Below are 16,041 nucleotides of genomic sequence, written 5' to 3' on the forward strand. Positions count from 1 at the left end.
GTAAGCCAGTTGGGATGGAAGGCGAGGACTGGGTAAGGTCTCTTGCTGACTGTGACAAGTGGACATTATCAAATACTAGTGAATTGCAAAACTTCATGATGATTGATTTAGAGCATGTGCCATCTTTGTAAATGGCTTTACATCTGGGTTGTGCTTTCATGTTCCAAGAAAACAACTTAATCTCTTAGTTAATGAAAAGTGGAAGACCAGGCGCGGTGGCTCATGCCTGTAATCCCAGCACTTTGGGACGCTGAGGTGGGCAGATCACGAGGTCAGCAGTTCGAGACCAGCCTGACCAACATGGTGAAACCCCATCTCTACTAAAAATACAAAAATTAGCCAGACATGGTGGTGCATGCCTAGAATCCCAGCTACTCAGGAGGCTGAGGCAGGAGAATCGCTTGAACCTGGGAGGCGGAGGTTGCAGTGAGCCGAGATCGCACCATTGCACTCCAGCCTGGGCAACAGAGACTCCGTCTCAAAAAAAAAAAAAGAAGAAAAGAAAAGAAAAATGGAGAGCCTGGGCACAGTGGCTCCTGCCTGTAATCCAACACTTTGGGAGGCCAAGGTGGGAGGATCACTTGAGCCCAGGAGTTTGAGACCAACCTGGACAACACAGTGAGACGCTGTCTCTACAAAAATACAGAAAAAAAAAAAAAATTAGCTGTCAATGGTGGTGAGTACCTGTAATCTCTGCTGTTTAGGAGGCTGAGGTGGGAGGATGGCTTGAGCCCAGGAATTTGAGGCTGCAGTGAGCTATGATCATGCCACTACACTGCAACCTGGGTGACAGAGCAAGACCCTGTCAAAAAAAGAAAAGAGAAAGAGAGAAAGAAAAGTGGATAGAATTTTGATTCCAAAATTTCATTTTCAATCTCAAGCAAGCTTTCTTCCTTTCTTCTTTATTCTGATTAAATGTGATTTTTGATGGCACCTCTTTAATTGTCTTTGAACTGGATGAAGAAATTGATGAAGACTAACGTCTCAGATTTCCTTAGTATGTATTTTGTTAGCATGCTGTATCTTCATGTCCTGCAGAGCTTTTACTTTGCATCTGAAAAAGGGGAAAGAAGCATGTATATGCGTGCACATGTGCACATACATTTATATATACACAACACAATCAGAAAAATTAATTTTTGTTCCTTCTCAGAATTATAGCATTTATTCTTTTTTTTTTTTTTTTTTTTTTTTGTGAGACAGAGTCTCACTGTTTCACACAGACTGGAGTGCATTGGTGCGATCTCGGCTCACTGCAACCTCCACCCCCTGGGTTCAAGCGATTCTTTTGCCTCAGCCTCCTGAGTAGCTGGGGTTACAGGCGCCCGCCACCATGTCCGGCTGATTTTTGTGTTTTTAGTAGAGACGGAGTTTCACCATGTTGGCCAGGCTGGACTGGAACTCCTGACCTCAGGTGATCCACCCACCTCGGCCTCCCAAAGTACTGGGATTACAGGCGGGAGCCACCGTGCCGGCTAGCATTGATTCTTACGGTTCAAATGTATTCACATTTGAGAAAAAAAGGAGGAGGACATGACAAATGAGCATTACTAGTAAAACAATTCTCCTTGGAAACATACCCAGCAGTCCTGTCGTGCCCGTCTGAACATGCAAAAACGTCTGCTTTGGGGATGTCTGATTTAAGCACTTTAAGGCCTCAGCTGCCTCCTTCTGTGATTGACGTGTTCATCTCTCCCCTCCCTAGTTCCCTGGTGATGAGCAGTCGCCTCTTTATTTTTATTTGACTTTAAGCCAGTTGCACTGATTCCAAGAGAGAGGAAAGGGTCTGGCGTGGCTTCTCTCCCTTCAAGCTGGCCCGCCGAAATGATTGATAATTCCCAGGACTACTCTTCGAAGAGTAAGTCCTTTTTATTTGGCCTGATTTACCATGGCTTTCTCATACTTATTCTTGGTTTGGGAGCTAGACAGCGCCCCATTATCTAGCTATGAAAGCAGGGATGTCACTAAAGGTGGCCTCTTATTACTGCTTAAAGGCCTATTAGAAATCTCATTTTGCTTTTTGGAGATGTCGTTGTGATGCAAAGCAGTTCAGGGTTTCATTACTGGTGAAAGCCCTTTGTTTGGGCTCACCCGTTGTGTTCTGAGATTTGCAGTTCTGTTTTCCTGCTGCTATTCCGAAACAGGAATACTGTTACTTTGAGGATTTCATGACATCAGTTGTGAAAAACATACTTAAAGCAGGAAAATTGCTGCTGAACAGAAAGGCACTATCAAATCTCCCCTCCAATACAAGTGACAAATTCTACTCTGTTTAGCCTTCCTGACATAGGATTTCCCTGTGGAGGTTCAGATAAATGAATATCTGCCAAGTTATTACTGTAAAGTTCAACAAAGAGGGCGTTTTCTATGATTCTCCACCCTCCCTGCCCCCATTTTTTTTTCTTTGAAGCAAGTGATTGTGTTTTCTTCTCCTTAACACTCAGCAGCTGCTAGACCCTGACTTCTATGCTACTGACCTTGTGAGCTGGCCCTGTCTTCTCTCTGGGCCACTGTTTCCTGGGCAGTTTGCATTCTCAGCTGGAAACGCTCAATGACCTTGAACACAGAGTCCCTTTACCCCTCTATGCCTCAGTTGTTTCAACTCTAAACAAAGGATAACAACTCATTCTTCATGTTGTGTGGATTTAACAAAATCACGTGTAGAAAGTGCTTAACACACAGCTGGGCACAGAGGCAACTACTCATTCCACAAGTATTTGTTGAGTGTGCCTACTATGTGCCAGACATTGTCCTACGTGCCGGGGACACCAAGAGGAGCAAACACAGGACCCATGTGTACCCTTGTGGAGCTTTCAGACCAATAGAAGATTCAAGCATTGATTAGGTAATTACAAGAACTTCTATCTCCAAATTGGGCCAAGGACCAGGAAGGAAAATTATAGGAAGCTTCCTTGGGCCCTGATGTAATCAAAGGACATTTTTCAATTACTTTTTTTTCTTTTTGAGATGGAGTCTTGCTCTGTTGCCCAGGCTGGAGTGTAGTGGCACGATCTTGGCTCACTGCAACCTCTGCCTCCCAGGTTCAAACGATTGTCTTGCCTCACCTTCCCGAGTAGCTGGGATTAAAGGCACACACCACCACAGCTGGCTAAGTTTTGTACTTTTAGTGGAGATGGGGTTTTACCATGTTGGCCGGACTGGTCTCGAACTCCTGACCTCAGGTGATCCACCGTCCTCGGCCTTCCAAAGTGCTGGGATTACAGGCCCATGAGCCACAGCGCCCTGCCTCAATAACATTTGAATGGAGATCAGAAGCAGGAATAAGAGGGAACCAAGAAAAAGAGGTGTCAGGCCTCGCACCAGCCCCAAGGTGCATTTGAGCAAATTAGGAAAAGGTATCCTCACCTTAGGGCAGATGTGGCCACACACCCAGGAGCAGAGCGTGTGCTGGGTTTTAGCACCCTCTGGCCGATCAGCTGGCTGCCCTTGAGCAGAGAACAGCGAGGACCTCTGTACAGGGTGCCTCTGGCTAGGAGTAGGGGGATACTGGAGGCAGAGGAAAGCACCTTAGCAAAGGCCCTGAGGTGGGAGAAGCACCGCACATTTGAGGAGCTGCCAAGTGCCAATGAGGCAGGAGAATAGGGTCTGGAGGCAGGGAACCTAAGGCTGTCTCACATCCTAGGACTAAATTGAAAGGAAAACCCTAACTTTCCATGCCTAAGTAACAAAAGGACCAGAAGCTCCTCCCTTTTCAACTCCCAAAATTTTCTGCACAGCAGATGGGAAATTGGCTGTCCGCAACCAGACTGATTGCGGCCGAGTCTTTGTTTGCATAGAAGTATAATTTTGTTACTTCGCTTCAGCCTCTGGTTGGCCGCTTTTTACAACCAATCAGACTGATTGCTGGTTACCACTTACTTCATTTACATGAGGTGAGCATGAAGTGGCCAATGGGAAACTTCTAGGGGGTATTTGGACCCAAGAAATTATGTATCCGGGCCCTTGAGCCGCTGTTTGGGCCCGCTCCCACACTGCGGAGTGTACTTTTGTACTTTCGTACTTTTGTTTTCAATAAATCCCTGCTTTCGTTCTTTTGTTGCTTCATTCTTTCTTTGCTTTCTTGGGCATTTTGTACAATTCTTTGTTCAAAATGCCAAGGACCTGGACAACTTGCAGTCACGACCCTCTACCAGTGACGCCCGCAGGGCTGGAACATGAGGAGCAAGGCTGCTGGGAGGGGATCCAGAAAGTTCTCAGTAAATATCAGCCAGTGAGAATGCATTAGAGCATCATTCCCATGAATTCACTGCCAACACACCAAGGTCTCCTTATAAACACCAAGGTCTCTCTAGAAGCTGTTGAATTTTAACTAGTGAAGGGAAATTACTTCAGGGATGTGATTTGTTGGTGTCACAGAACTGAGATATAGAGAATCAGGACACTGGATGAGGAGAGACATTTAATGTGGAAAACAGGGAGCCTGGGCTGGGCTGATGGCTGATGCCTGTAATCCCAGTGCTTTGGGAGGCCAAGGTGGGAGGATTGCTTGAGGCCAAAAGTTGGAGACCACATAGCGAGACCCTGTCTCTACAATTTTAAGAAAATTTACTTAAAAAATGTAAAAGAGACTGCGCATGATGGCTCATGCCTGTAATCCCAGCCCTTTGGGAGGCAGAGGTGGACGTATCACCTGAGGTCAGGAGTTCAAGACCAACCTGGCCAACACAGTGAAACCCCATCTCTACCCAAAAATACAAAAATCAGCCAGGTATTGTGGCGAGCTCCTGTAGTCCCACTACTCAGGATACTGAGGCAGGAGGATTGCTTGAACCTGGGAGGCAGAGGTTGCAGTGAGCCAAGATCATGCCACTGTACTCTAGCCTGGGGGACAGAGTAAGACTTCATCAGAAAGAAAGAGAGAGAGAGAGAGAGAGGAAGGAAGGGAGAAAAGAAGAAAGAAAGAGAGAGAAAGAAAGAGGAAGGAAGGGAGGCAGGGAGGGAGGGAGGGTGGGAGGGAGGAAGAAATGGAAGAATCACCTTTACTTGGTCTCTTAAAAAGGACCTGTCCAGCCAGAAAACCAGAGCCGGGCAACAGCTCTGCACTCACTAGAAATAGTGCTGATAACTTCTATGTTCTTTGTGGCTTTGATTTCTTTGGTTCTGGAATAATTCAAAAGAGCATTCATTCACTCAAACAAATATACTACATCAAGCTTTTCTTTTTTTAAGTCAGAGTTTTTGGAGGGAAATAAAACCCTTGGGTCCTGGAGAATCATGCACTGTTGCCAGTTACCTTTGCAGTCTGTGGCAGGCCAGGCATCTGCATTTGTTTACCCAGTTGAGGCCTGATGTGTCAGCACTCCATGGTAAGGGATGCTTGGGCTTTGAGATTGTAGAGGTCTGGGCGCAGATCCTGACTAGGCACCTACAAGCTGTGTGACCTTGGGTAGGTTAGTCAACCTGTCTGTGCCATGAGTTACTGTAAGCTCTAGCTGTTATTTGGGATAGTTTTGAGGCCAGGGCACTTGGGAGTCCCTTACTTGCAAAGTCATTTCTGGGGTGCTATACTGGAAGCAGCCTCCATGTGATCCACGTCCTTTGAGGGTTTCTTTCTTTTATATCTGAACTGTCTTGGCCTTTGCTTTTCAGAGGCAGCTATGCTTTGCTTTGGGGGAAACATAAAGAACCTGAATTAAGACAGATTTGTAAGTCCTTGTCATCTGTTAGTGCCTCTGTTAAACTTTTAGGGGGGAAAATGAGTAGTCTTAATTTTTTAATGTGGTATCTTTGATTTTTTTTTAAAATCCTATAATATGAAAAATCCCACAAGAGCAGACACTATCAACTGATCCAGCACTTGAGATATTTTATTTCTTATTAAGATGAAGCAGTGAAACCAACCCAGTCGTCCCATAGTTTTTTGTTGTTGTTGTTGTTGTTGTTTTCAGATAAACATAGAAATTGACCCCTCCGGTCTTAAAGCTTAAAACTTAATTTATCTGAGTTCCTTCCTCAGGGAAGGACCCCCAGGCCTCTCAAAAAAAAAAGGCAGTATCAAAGAACTGAAACTCATCAGATCACCACATCTAGACAATGAGTTGCCAGAGCCCTCATTCATCATGATTGCTTCCTAGCTCCTCTCTAGTTCTTGTTTTCTTACACATTGTCACATTTCTTCCCTGCTGTATAAACCCCTAGTTTTTGTCCATTTGGGAGGTGGATTTAGGATTGATCCCATCTCCTCCTGACTGTAGCACTCGATTAAGATTAGAGTCTTCTTCCCTGGTAATACTCATCAGCTCAGTGATTGGCATTCTGTGTGGTGAGCAGCAAGACCTACACCAAACCCCTGATGTTTCTGTTGTTACAGAACTTAAAAATGTGCTTGAATTTAAACCACATTAACCTGGAATGCACACTAATCAGAGATAAATTCCAGTGTTCCTTTCAGGAAAGAGATGAACTGTAGTCCTTAATTTCAATGGCAAGTTGGAGAAAGAGTTCTTTATTATGTCTCAGTCATACTGCAGTACATAAAAGCAGCTGCTCCTCTGTCTCTTGCATTGTTTCCAAATAGTCTCATGTCAGTAACATGTATGTTGCACCTTCAGGACTAAAATGCACGTATAGCAGCCTAAGTCCTTCAAAAGAAGAATAGGCTAACAGTGATTTAAGATTACACCGTTTTGTTTTTTTTTTAAATCCTTCCCAGATTTTAAAATAATAAACGCTAACTCAAGCATACACTTTTCTATCTAAAATGACACTGTTGCCTGCTAAGAAAGGGGATGGATGAAGCACTTAATCAGAGAGGTCATTATGTTGTCAAAGGCAACGCCAAGGCTGAAGGACTGGATTCTCATGGGTATATGACCATTTTATTGCTTTTCAGCCCACGGCCGCCAATCCCACTCTCCCTCCTGCTGACAGAAGAGGAAGCGGCCCTCTACATTCAATCCTTCTGGAGAGCCTATTTGGTAAGAATCATATGCAACTGTGGTATTTGATTTAACAGGGAACTTTTGTGAGGAGGAGGGTCCAGGGGAAACCTTAGGTGAGTTAGGAACGGGATGTTGTGGCTAACATCCAGACCTCAGAAATAGGATTCTCTGTAAAATGGGTCTTAAAGAGTGATTTAGAATTTTTACCGAAACTGGCTGGGCATAGTAGCTCATGGCTGTAATCCCAGAACTTTGGGGAGGCCAAGGTGGGAGGATCATTTGAGCCCAGGAATTCAAGACCATCCTGGGCAACATGACGAAACCTCATATCTGCCAAAAAAAAAAAAAAAAAAAAAAATACAAAACTTAGCCCGTGTGGCACACATCTGTAGTCTAGCTGCTCTTGGGCAGCTGAGGTGGGAGGATGGCTTGAGGCCAGGAAGCAGAGGTTGCAGTAAGTGGAGATTGTGCCACTGCACTCCAGCCTGGGAGACAGAGAGATACCCTGTTTCCAAAAAAAAAAAAACAAATAATTTTTACCAAAACTTATTTTGTAGTTATTAAAAGTACTCTTTCCACCTTTTAAAGTTGGGTTGACTGGCCTGTATTGATATATACAGAGAAAACTACATTGTCATTTTAGAAAAAAAATTAGAAAATTCAGGTAAGTCGGATAAAAGAAATAAAAATTTTTGAGTCACTGATAGCTCCATCACCAAAAGATAATTATTGTTAACATTTTGATATAAAACTTCAAACTTTAAAAATCTGAATTCACATAGTGACATATAAATACTTAACATAGAAAATAGCCTTTGCGCTGGGCGCGCGGTGGCTCAAGCCTGTAATCCCAGCACTTTGGGAGGCCGAGACGGGCGGATCACGAGGTCAGGAGATCGAGACTATACTGGCTAACACGGTGAAACCCCGTCTCTACTGAGAAATACAAAAAACTAGCCGGGCGAGGTGGTGGGCGCCTGTAGTCCCAGCTACTCCGGAGGCTGAGGCAGGAGAATGGCGTTAACCTGGGAGGCGGAGCTTGCAGTGAGCTGAGATCTGGCCACTGCACTCCAGCCCAGGCGACAGAGCCAGACTCCGCCTTAAAAAAAAAAAAAAGAAAGAAAAAAAGAAAATAGCCTTTGCCTTTATAACTTGTCTTTTTTAACCATTTTTCTATTTGAGACTTTGAGGTTATTTACAATATTTTTTATTATTGTAATAAATGCTACAATAGACACCTTCGTTCAGTCATTTTTGCACATTCATCTGGTCATTTATATAGGAGAACCTTAGAAGTGGAATTTCTAGATGAAAAGGTAAGCTTTTTTTAAAGCTCCTGATCCTGGCTGGGCAAGATGACTCATGCCTGTAATCTCAACACTTTGGAGGGACAAGGAAGGAGGATCTCTTGAGGCAGGAGTTAGAGACCAGCCTGGGCAACATAGTGAGACCCTGTCTCTGCAAAAAAATACAAAAATGAGCCAGGTGCAGTAGTGGGCATCTGTAATCCCAGCTACTTGGGAGGCTGAGCAGGAGGATCACTTGAGCCAAAGGGGTCAAGGCTGCAGTGAGAGAGGATTGTGCCACTGTACCCCAACCTGGGTGACAAAGCAAGACCCTGTCTCAAAAAAAAAAAAAAACAAAAAAAAACTCCTGATAATATTGTCATGTGGCCCTTCAGGAAGGATATAGTGTAAGAAGTTCTCACCAAATACATATGAGAGTAGCATGTGTATCTCATTCCAAAAAGTATACAGCCTCTCCAATTATTTGACAATTAGTGTATCAATGTTAACAAGCTTCCATAAAGCTCCCATTCTAGGTAGCAAGATGACTTTCCCCAAATCTGAGCATCATATATCGTGGAATGAGCTTACATTTAACATCAGCAGTGGCAAATACCGCCAGAGGGAAAGGTCCCAGTGGATTTCCATAGAGGCCAAATCTCTTCATACTCCATACACAGCTAGTGTAGGAAAAAGAGACTCTGATAAACACATCAGCAAACAGCTATCAATTAAGAAGTTGGATTAATCCTAACAAGCTACAATCAATCAACAAATATTTGCTACATGCCCATTAGTGGAACTATCCCTGAACACAAGAGCTTACTGTGTGAGTCAATATTGTCCAGTTATTCCACTCCTTTTGTGCATGGTACATTCCAGAAACCATGAGCTAAAAGGAAGTGTGAAAGTTAAATAACGTATTTGCACATTAAAGGGGCAGTCTATGCCCAAAGAGTTAAAAAAAAAAAATACCCTGTTACAGAAACCCCTATTATTCCCTGTGATTTAGACATAGTTTTTTATAATGTAGGTTTTCAGTATTTCATACATATTGTATAAATGTGGTCTTTTTTCTTCATTGAACACCAGAAGGTTAGCTTACATCCAAGTCTGTCTAACCAAGGCAAAATATTCCTGCTGTTCAGATACTACTGGAATTCCATCTTTGATTTGTGAGACTTATACTTGTTACACTAGAATCAGCAATTTTACTTTTCTACTTTTATGAAATGTTAAGAGCAGACTGTGAGTGGTGGCTCACACCTGTAATCCCAGCATTTTGGGAGGCCAAGGCAGGCGGATCACTTGAGGTCAGGAGTTTGAAACCAGCCTGGCCAACGTGGTGAAACCCTGTCTCTACTAAAAATACAAAAACTAGCTGGGCATGGTGGCGCATGCCAGTAATCCCAGCTACTTGGGAGGCTGAAGCATGAGAATAGCTTCAACCTAGGAGGTGGAGGTTGCAGTCAGCCAAGACTGTGCCACTGCATTCCAGCCTTGGTGACAGAGTGAGACTCTGTCTCAATAAAGAAAAGGTAAGAGCTAAGTGCAATAAAATAGTCATTTTCAAGCCTGTCCTTGAAACAGGTGTGTGCTGTTTATTTCAAATGAACTCATACCCAGAAGCCCAGTATGTAACCAGTAATAACAGGGGGGGATACGGTTATTAATAAAAGGGGAACTGTTCATCCCTGATTCTTCCATGGTAAGATTCCAGCCACCCTCATCCTCCCACATACAAGGAGCTTTGGGATTCATTCTTAGTGATATGAACACAGTATGAAAAGCAGTCTGTAATTCCACTTATCATACCAACAAAGCAGCTGAATTCCACTTATCATACCAACAAATGCTGCCATATAAAACGATGTCAAAGTGGCTCGAAATTTAACTGTGGCTGTAGCACCATCATCACATAATAGCTATAAATGTGTTTATAGCTAAAAAGATGTTTGGGGGCTATCAATGTATACTGTATGAAAGTTCAGGCTGTTCAAATCTAAACACCTCCCCTGTTAAAATCATAACCAAAGGGGGCTACAAAAGGGGGAACAATTTTGAGCCATCACTAGAAGGAAAAGATGTCTCATCTATGGATGACCTTAGAAGGCACCACAGAAAAGAGGGACTTCCTCAGTCTTAAAGAGGAAGTGGGCACTGGTATGTCAGCTGGGACCAAGAGGGCATTCCAGGGAGAGGAAACAGCATACATCCATTGTTAAAAGAAAAACTTTAGACAAATTTAGCAGAAGTTATTTGAACAAAGAACAATTCATGAATTGGGCAGCACTCAGACGCAGGAGAGAGGTTCAGAGAGCTCTACCCAGCAACCTAGGCAGGCCTTATTTATAGACAGAAAGTGGAAATGACATCCAGAAACAGCTTGATTGGTTACAGCTTGGCATTGCCTTATATGGACATGGTCTCATCAGTTGGCAGCCTGCAATTGACTGAAGCTTGTCTGCTGTGATTGGCTGAGACTCAGCTACTTGTTACAAGAATGTACTCGTAGATTGCAGTTCATGATCCATGGAGGCAGGTTTAGGCCGAATTTAATTTGACACTATTATGCCATTTTTTGTTAAAGCATATTGTATATTTTGAACACATGCACACACACGGATAGGAAATTAGCTAAAAGGAAACAGCAATCTGACAACAGCGAGTACCTTGGGGTGGTTGGGAAAGAATTAGGAAGACTCCATCTAGCCTTATGTATACTGAACACTTTTTTGTTTGTTTGTTTTTGTTGTTTTTTTTTTTTTTGAGACGGAGTTTTGCTCTTGTCACCCAGGCTGGAGTGCAGTGGCGTGATCTCAGCTCACTGCAACCTCCACCTCCCGGGTTCAAGCGATTGTCCTGCCTCAGCCTACCGAGTAGGTGGGATTGCAGGCGCATGCCACCACATTCAGCTAATTTTTGTATTTTTAGTAGAAACAGGGGGTTTCACCATGTTGGCCAAGCTGGTCTCAAACTCCTGACCTCAGGTGATCCACCCGCCTCGGCCTCCTGAAGTGCTGGGATTACAGGCATGAGCCACTGCACCCAGCGACACTGAACACATTTTTTTATAAAGAGAATGTAGTATGATTTTCTTTAATTAAAAATGAACTTAAACCAGAGATCATCTCAATGGATATAGAAAACGCATTTGATAAAAATGTTTTCATGACAAAAACACTTAACAAACTGGGAATAGAAGGGGATTTCCTCAACCTGGTAAAGTTATGAAAACCACAAAGCTAACATCACATTTAATGGTGAAAGACTGGATATTTTCCCCCAAGATTAGGAACAAGAGGAAAATGTCCTCTCTTGCCACTTCAATTTAACATAGTACTGGTGGTTCTAGTCAGGAAAATTAGGCAAGAAAAATAAATAAAAGCATTTGGATTGGAAACAAAAAAGTAAATATATTTCCAGTCATGGATGACAAGACCTTATATATAGAAAATTGTAAAGATTCACTAAAAACAACCTATTAGAACTAATAAACAAGGTTGCAGGATACAAGATCAGTATACAAAAAGCAACTGAATTTCTATACACTTAGCAATGAACAATCTGAAAATGAAATTAAGAAAATAATTCCATTTGCATTGGCATCTAAAAGAATAAAATATTAGGAATAAATTTAACAAAAGAAGTGCAAGGCTTGCATGCTGAAAACTATAAAACATCATTGAAAGATATTAAATAAAACCTAATCAAATGGAAAGACATCCTGTGTTCATTGACCGGAAGACTTGATATTGTTAAGATGGCAGTACTCCCCACATTGATCTACAGATTCAACACAATGCCTATCGAACTCTCGGCTGGGTTTTTTGTTTGTTTTTTTTTGTGTGTGTGAAATTAACAAACCAGTCCTAAAATTTGTATGAAGATGCGAAGGGACCCAAAACAGTCAAAACAATCTTGAAAAAGAAGAACCAAGTTGGAGGACTCACCCTTCCCTATTTCAGAACTTACTACAAAGTGCAATAATCAAAACTGAGTAGTACTAGCATAAGGATAAATGTGTATATAAATGGAATAGAATTGAGAGTCCAGAAATAAACTCTTACATTTATGGTCAATTGATTTCCAACAAGGGTGCCAAGACTATTTAATGCGGGGAAGAATAGTCCTTTCAACAAATGATACTGGAACAACTGGATATTCACATGCAAAAGAATGAAGTTAGACCCTTACTTCATATCTTATACGAAAAATTAACTCAAAATTACTTAAATATCTAAATGAAAGTGTGAAAACTATAAAAATATTAAAAGAAAACATAGATGTAAATTTTCATGACCTTATATTAAGCAACAGTTTATATAACAAAAAGCAAAAGCAACAAAAGGAACAAAATAGATAAATTGGACTTCATCAAATTAAAAACACATTTTGTGCTTCAAAGAACATCATCAAGTGAGTGAAACAAGAACCCACAGAACAGGAAAAAATATTTGCAAGTTCAGGCATTCGATAAAGGTCTCATATTTATAATATATAAAGAACTCTCACAACCCAACAGTAAAAGTACAAATGACCCATTTACAAAATTGGCAAAGGATTTGAGTAGACATCTCTCCAGAGAATATATACCAATGGCCAATAAACACGAAAAGATGCTCAACATCACTAGTCATAAGGAAATACAAATCAAAACCAAAATGAGATACCACTTCATATCCACTAGCATGGCTAGAATCAAAAAGACAGTAACACAATAACAGGTATTGGTGAAAATATAGAGAACTTGGAACCTTTATCCACTGCTGATGAGAATGTAAAATGGTGCAGCCACTTTGGAAAAGAGTTTGGCAGTTCCTCAAGGAGTTAAACATAGAGTATCCACTTTATATCCAGCAGCTTCACTCTTAGTATGTATTTAAGATAACTAAAAAACATCTGTCCACACAAACACTTGTGCATGCATGTTCATAGAAGCATTATTCATAGTGGCCAAAAAATGGAAACAGCTCAAATGCCCATCAACTGATGAAAGGAGAAAAAAAATGTGGTACATTCATATATGAAAAGAAAATACTGTTACCTGCTACAAAACAGATGAATCCTTAAAACATTATGCTAAGTAAAAGGAGGCCAGGCACAGTGGCTCACGCCTGTAATGCCAGCACTTTGCGAGGCCAAGGCAGGCGGATCACCTGAGGTCAGGAGTTCAAGACCAGCCTGGCCAATATGGTGAAACCCCGTCACTGGTTAAAAAAAAAAAAAAAAAAAAAATTTAGCTGGGCATGGTGGTGGGCACCTGTAATCCCAGCTACTCAGGAGGCTGAGGCAGGAGAATTGATTAAACCCAGGAGGCGTAGGTTGCAGTGAGCCGAGATTGCACAATTGCACTCCAGCCTGAGTGACAGAGCGTGACTCCAACTCAAAAAAACAAAACAAAACAAAAACACCAAAAAAACACATAATGCTAAGTAAAACGAGCTAGAGAGAAAAGGTCGCATTTTTACATGTAAATGATTCCACTTAAATGAAATATCCAGAATAGAGAAATCTAGAGATGAAACTAGATTCGTAGTTGTCAGGGACTGGAGAAAGGGGAGAATGAGTGACTTCAGATGGCTACAGGGCTTCGTTTCGGAGGAATGAAATGTTCTGGACTTAGAGAGTGGTGACGGTTGAACAGGTTTGTGAATGTAAGAAAACCACTGAATGGTAAACTTCAAACGGGTGAATTTTGTGGTATGTGAATTATATAAGAGAAAATAAGCAAATATTATGGAGAAAATATAAAGCAAGTCATCATTTTATTCCTTTTGACCAAGTGTTATTTTGATACAAGTTCTTGATTTTTGACCTGGTTTCAGCAGTAAAAAGTAAACGTCCTATGACTAGCAAAAGGGCTTTCAGGAATGCACAAAATGAATCTTGAAGCTCCCTTACCCACTGCCATGTAGGTTTTACTAGATTTGCCAGTGACAAAAACTTTTACTTATGTTCTCTCAAATGCCCTGAAGGAAAAATAGAGTCTTTCTACAAGTTTGTTTGTTTGTTTGTTTTGGTGTGTGTATATAGCAAAATGCATCTAACAGAATTTACCATCTTAATTTTTAGGTGTACATTTCAGTGGCATTGAGTGCATTCACAATATACTGCAATCATGACCACCATCCATATCCTTTTTCCTCTTTCTCAAAGGAAACTGTGTACCCATTCAATAATAATTTCTCATTCTCCCTCCTCCTAGCCCCTGGCAATCACCATCGTATTCTCTGTCTCTATGAATTTGACTACTCTCAATATGTTATATGAAGGAGGTCATACAGCGTTTGTCTTTTTGTGACTGGCTTATTTTATTGAGCCTAATGTCCTCAAGGTTGTTTCATCCATGTTGTAGCATGTGTCAGAATTTTCTTCCTTTTGAAGGCTAAACAATCTTCATGCCATGAAGTTTTAAAATCCAGAAATCTGACATCTTCACCCATGTAACACAAAGCTAGCCAGATGTCTCATAAAAATGTTAATATATTTTAGGCAACCACATTAACAGAGATGTCATGTGATCTGAAAGGCTATTTGTAGTGAGCCATTCTTGGTAGCCGTGATTTTGTAATTAGCATTCTAAATAGGTCCCGGATATTTATGACTACACATTAAGCACTTCTATAGAAGTGGACATTCTCTTCGTTCTTTTATGTATGTATGTATGTATGTATGTATGTATGTATGTATTTATTTATTGAGACAGGGTCTCGCTCTTTTCTTTCTTTTTTTTTTTTTTGAGGCGGAGTCTCGCTCTGTGGCCCAGGCTGGAGTGCAGTGGCCGGATCTCAGCTCACTGCAAGCTCCGCCTCCCGGGTTCACGCCATTCTCCTGCCTCAGCCTCCCGAGTAGCTGGGACTACAGGCACCCGCCACCTCGCCCGGCTAGTTTTTTGTATTTTTTAGTAGAGACGAGGTTTCACTGTGTTAGCCAGGATGGTCTCGATCTCCTGACCTCGTGATCCGCCCGTCTCGGCCTCCCAAAGTGCTGGGATTACAGGCTTGAGCCACCGCGCCTGGCCATTCGCTCTGTCTTATAGGCAGGAGTACAGTAGTGTGATCTCCGCTCACCGCAACCTCTGCCTCCCAGGTTCAAGCTATTCTCCTGCCTCAGCCTCCTGAGTAGCTGGGATTATAGGCTTGTGCCACCACACCTGGCTATTTTTTGTGTTTTTAGTAGAGACGGTGTCTCACCATGTTGCCCAAGCTGGTCTCAAACTCCTGGCCTCAAGTGATCCGCCCTTCTTGGCATCCCAGTGTGCTGGGATTACAGGTGTGAGTCACTGTGCCTAGCCTGTTTCTTCATCCAAAATTTGAGTCTAGTGGTTGAAAAGTCAGATTCTTTGGGTGGCCAACGCGGGTGGATCACCTGAGGTCAGGAGTCTGAGACCATCGAGACCAACCTGACCAATATAGTGAAACCTCGTCGCTACTAAAAATACAAAAATCAGCTGGGTGTGGTAGCGGGCGCCTATAATCCCAGCTACTCAGGAGGCTGAGGCAGGAGAATCACTTGAACTCGGAAGGTGGAGGTTGCAGTAAGCCGAGATTGTGCCATTGCACTGTAGCCTGGGGGACAAAAGCAAGACTCTGTCTCAAAGAAAGAAAGAAAGAAAAGTCAGATTGCTTCAATGTGCGAAAACTGAGTGTTGGTTTTTTAATATTGTGAATGAATTCTGGTTCCGTTCTGAAAACTCTCCTTTTCCTAGTGTGATTGGTGATAAGTCACGCACTATTGCATCACTGGTGTTCTTCAGTTTATGAAATCTTGGATACAATTGGTAAGGAAAAAACCTTGCTTTCTTGTGAAGTTCAAATATGAGGTTCTTATGCGCCATCATGATTGAAATT

At 42.1% G+C, this 16,041-nt stretch overlaps 1 protein-coding gene across 8 annotated transcripts in view; it reads left to right on the forward strand.

Annotated features, from left to right (window-relative positions):
- The window catches only part of IQCK (IQ motif containing K), a 138,004-nt gene that overhangs the window by 62,911 nt on the left and 59,052 nt on the right, over positions 1-16,041 (forward strand). For 7 of the 8 annotated variants that reach the window (XM_007987030.3, XM_073015213.1, XM_073015208.1 and 4 more), the window contains one exon: positions 6,854-6,938. The exons of the other annotated variant lie outside the window; for it this stretch is intronic. In XM_007987030.3, coding sequence (XP_007985221.2) covers positions 6,854-6,938 — 85 coding nt within the window. The remainder of the gene's footprint in view (positions 1-6,853; positions 6,939-16,041) is intronic. 8 annotated transcript variants of the gene reach the window in all.

Source organism: Chlorocebus sabaeus, chromosome 5 (assembly GCF_047675955.1).
Source record: "Chlorocebus sabaeus isolate Y175 chromosome 5, mChlSab1.0.hap1, whole genome shotgun sequence".
NCBI classification, from domain to species: Eukaryota; Metazoa; Chordata; class Mammalia; order Primates; family Cercopithecidae; genus Chlorocebus; species Chlorocebus sabaeus.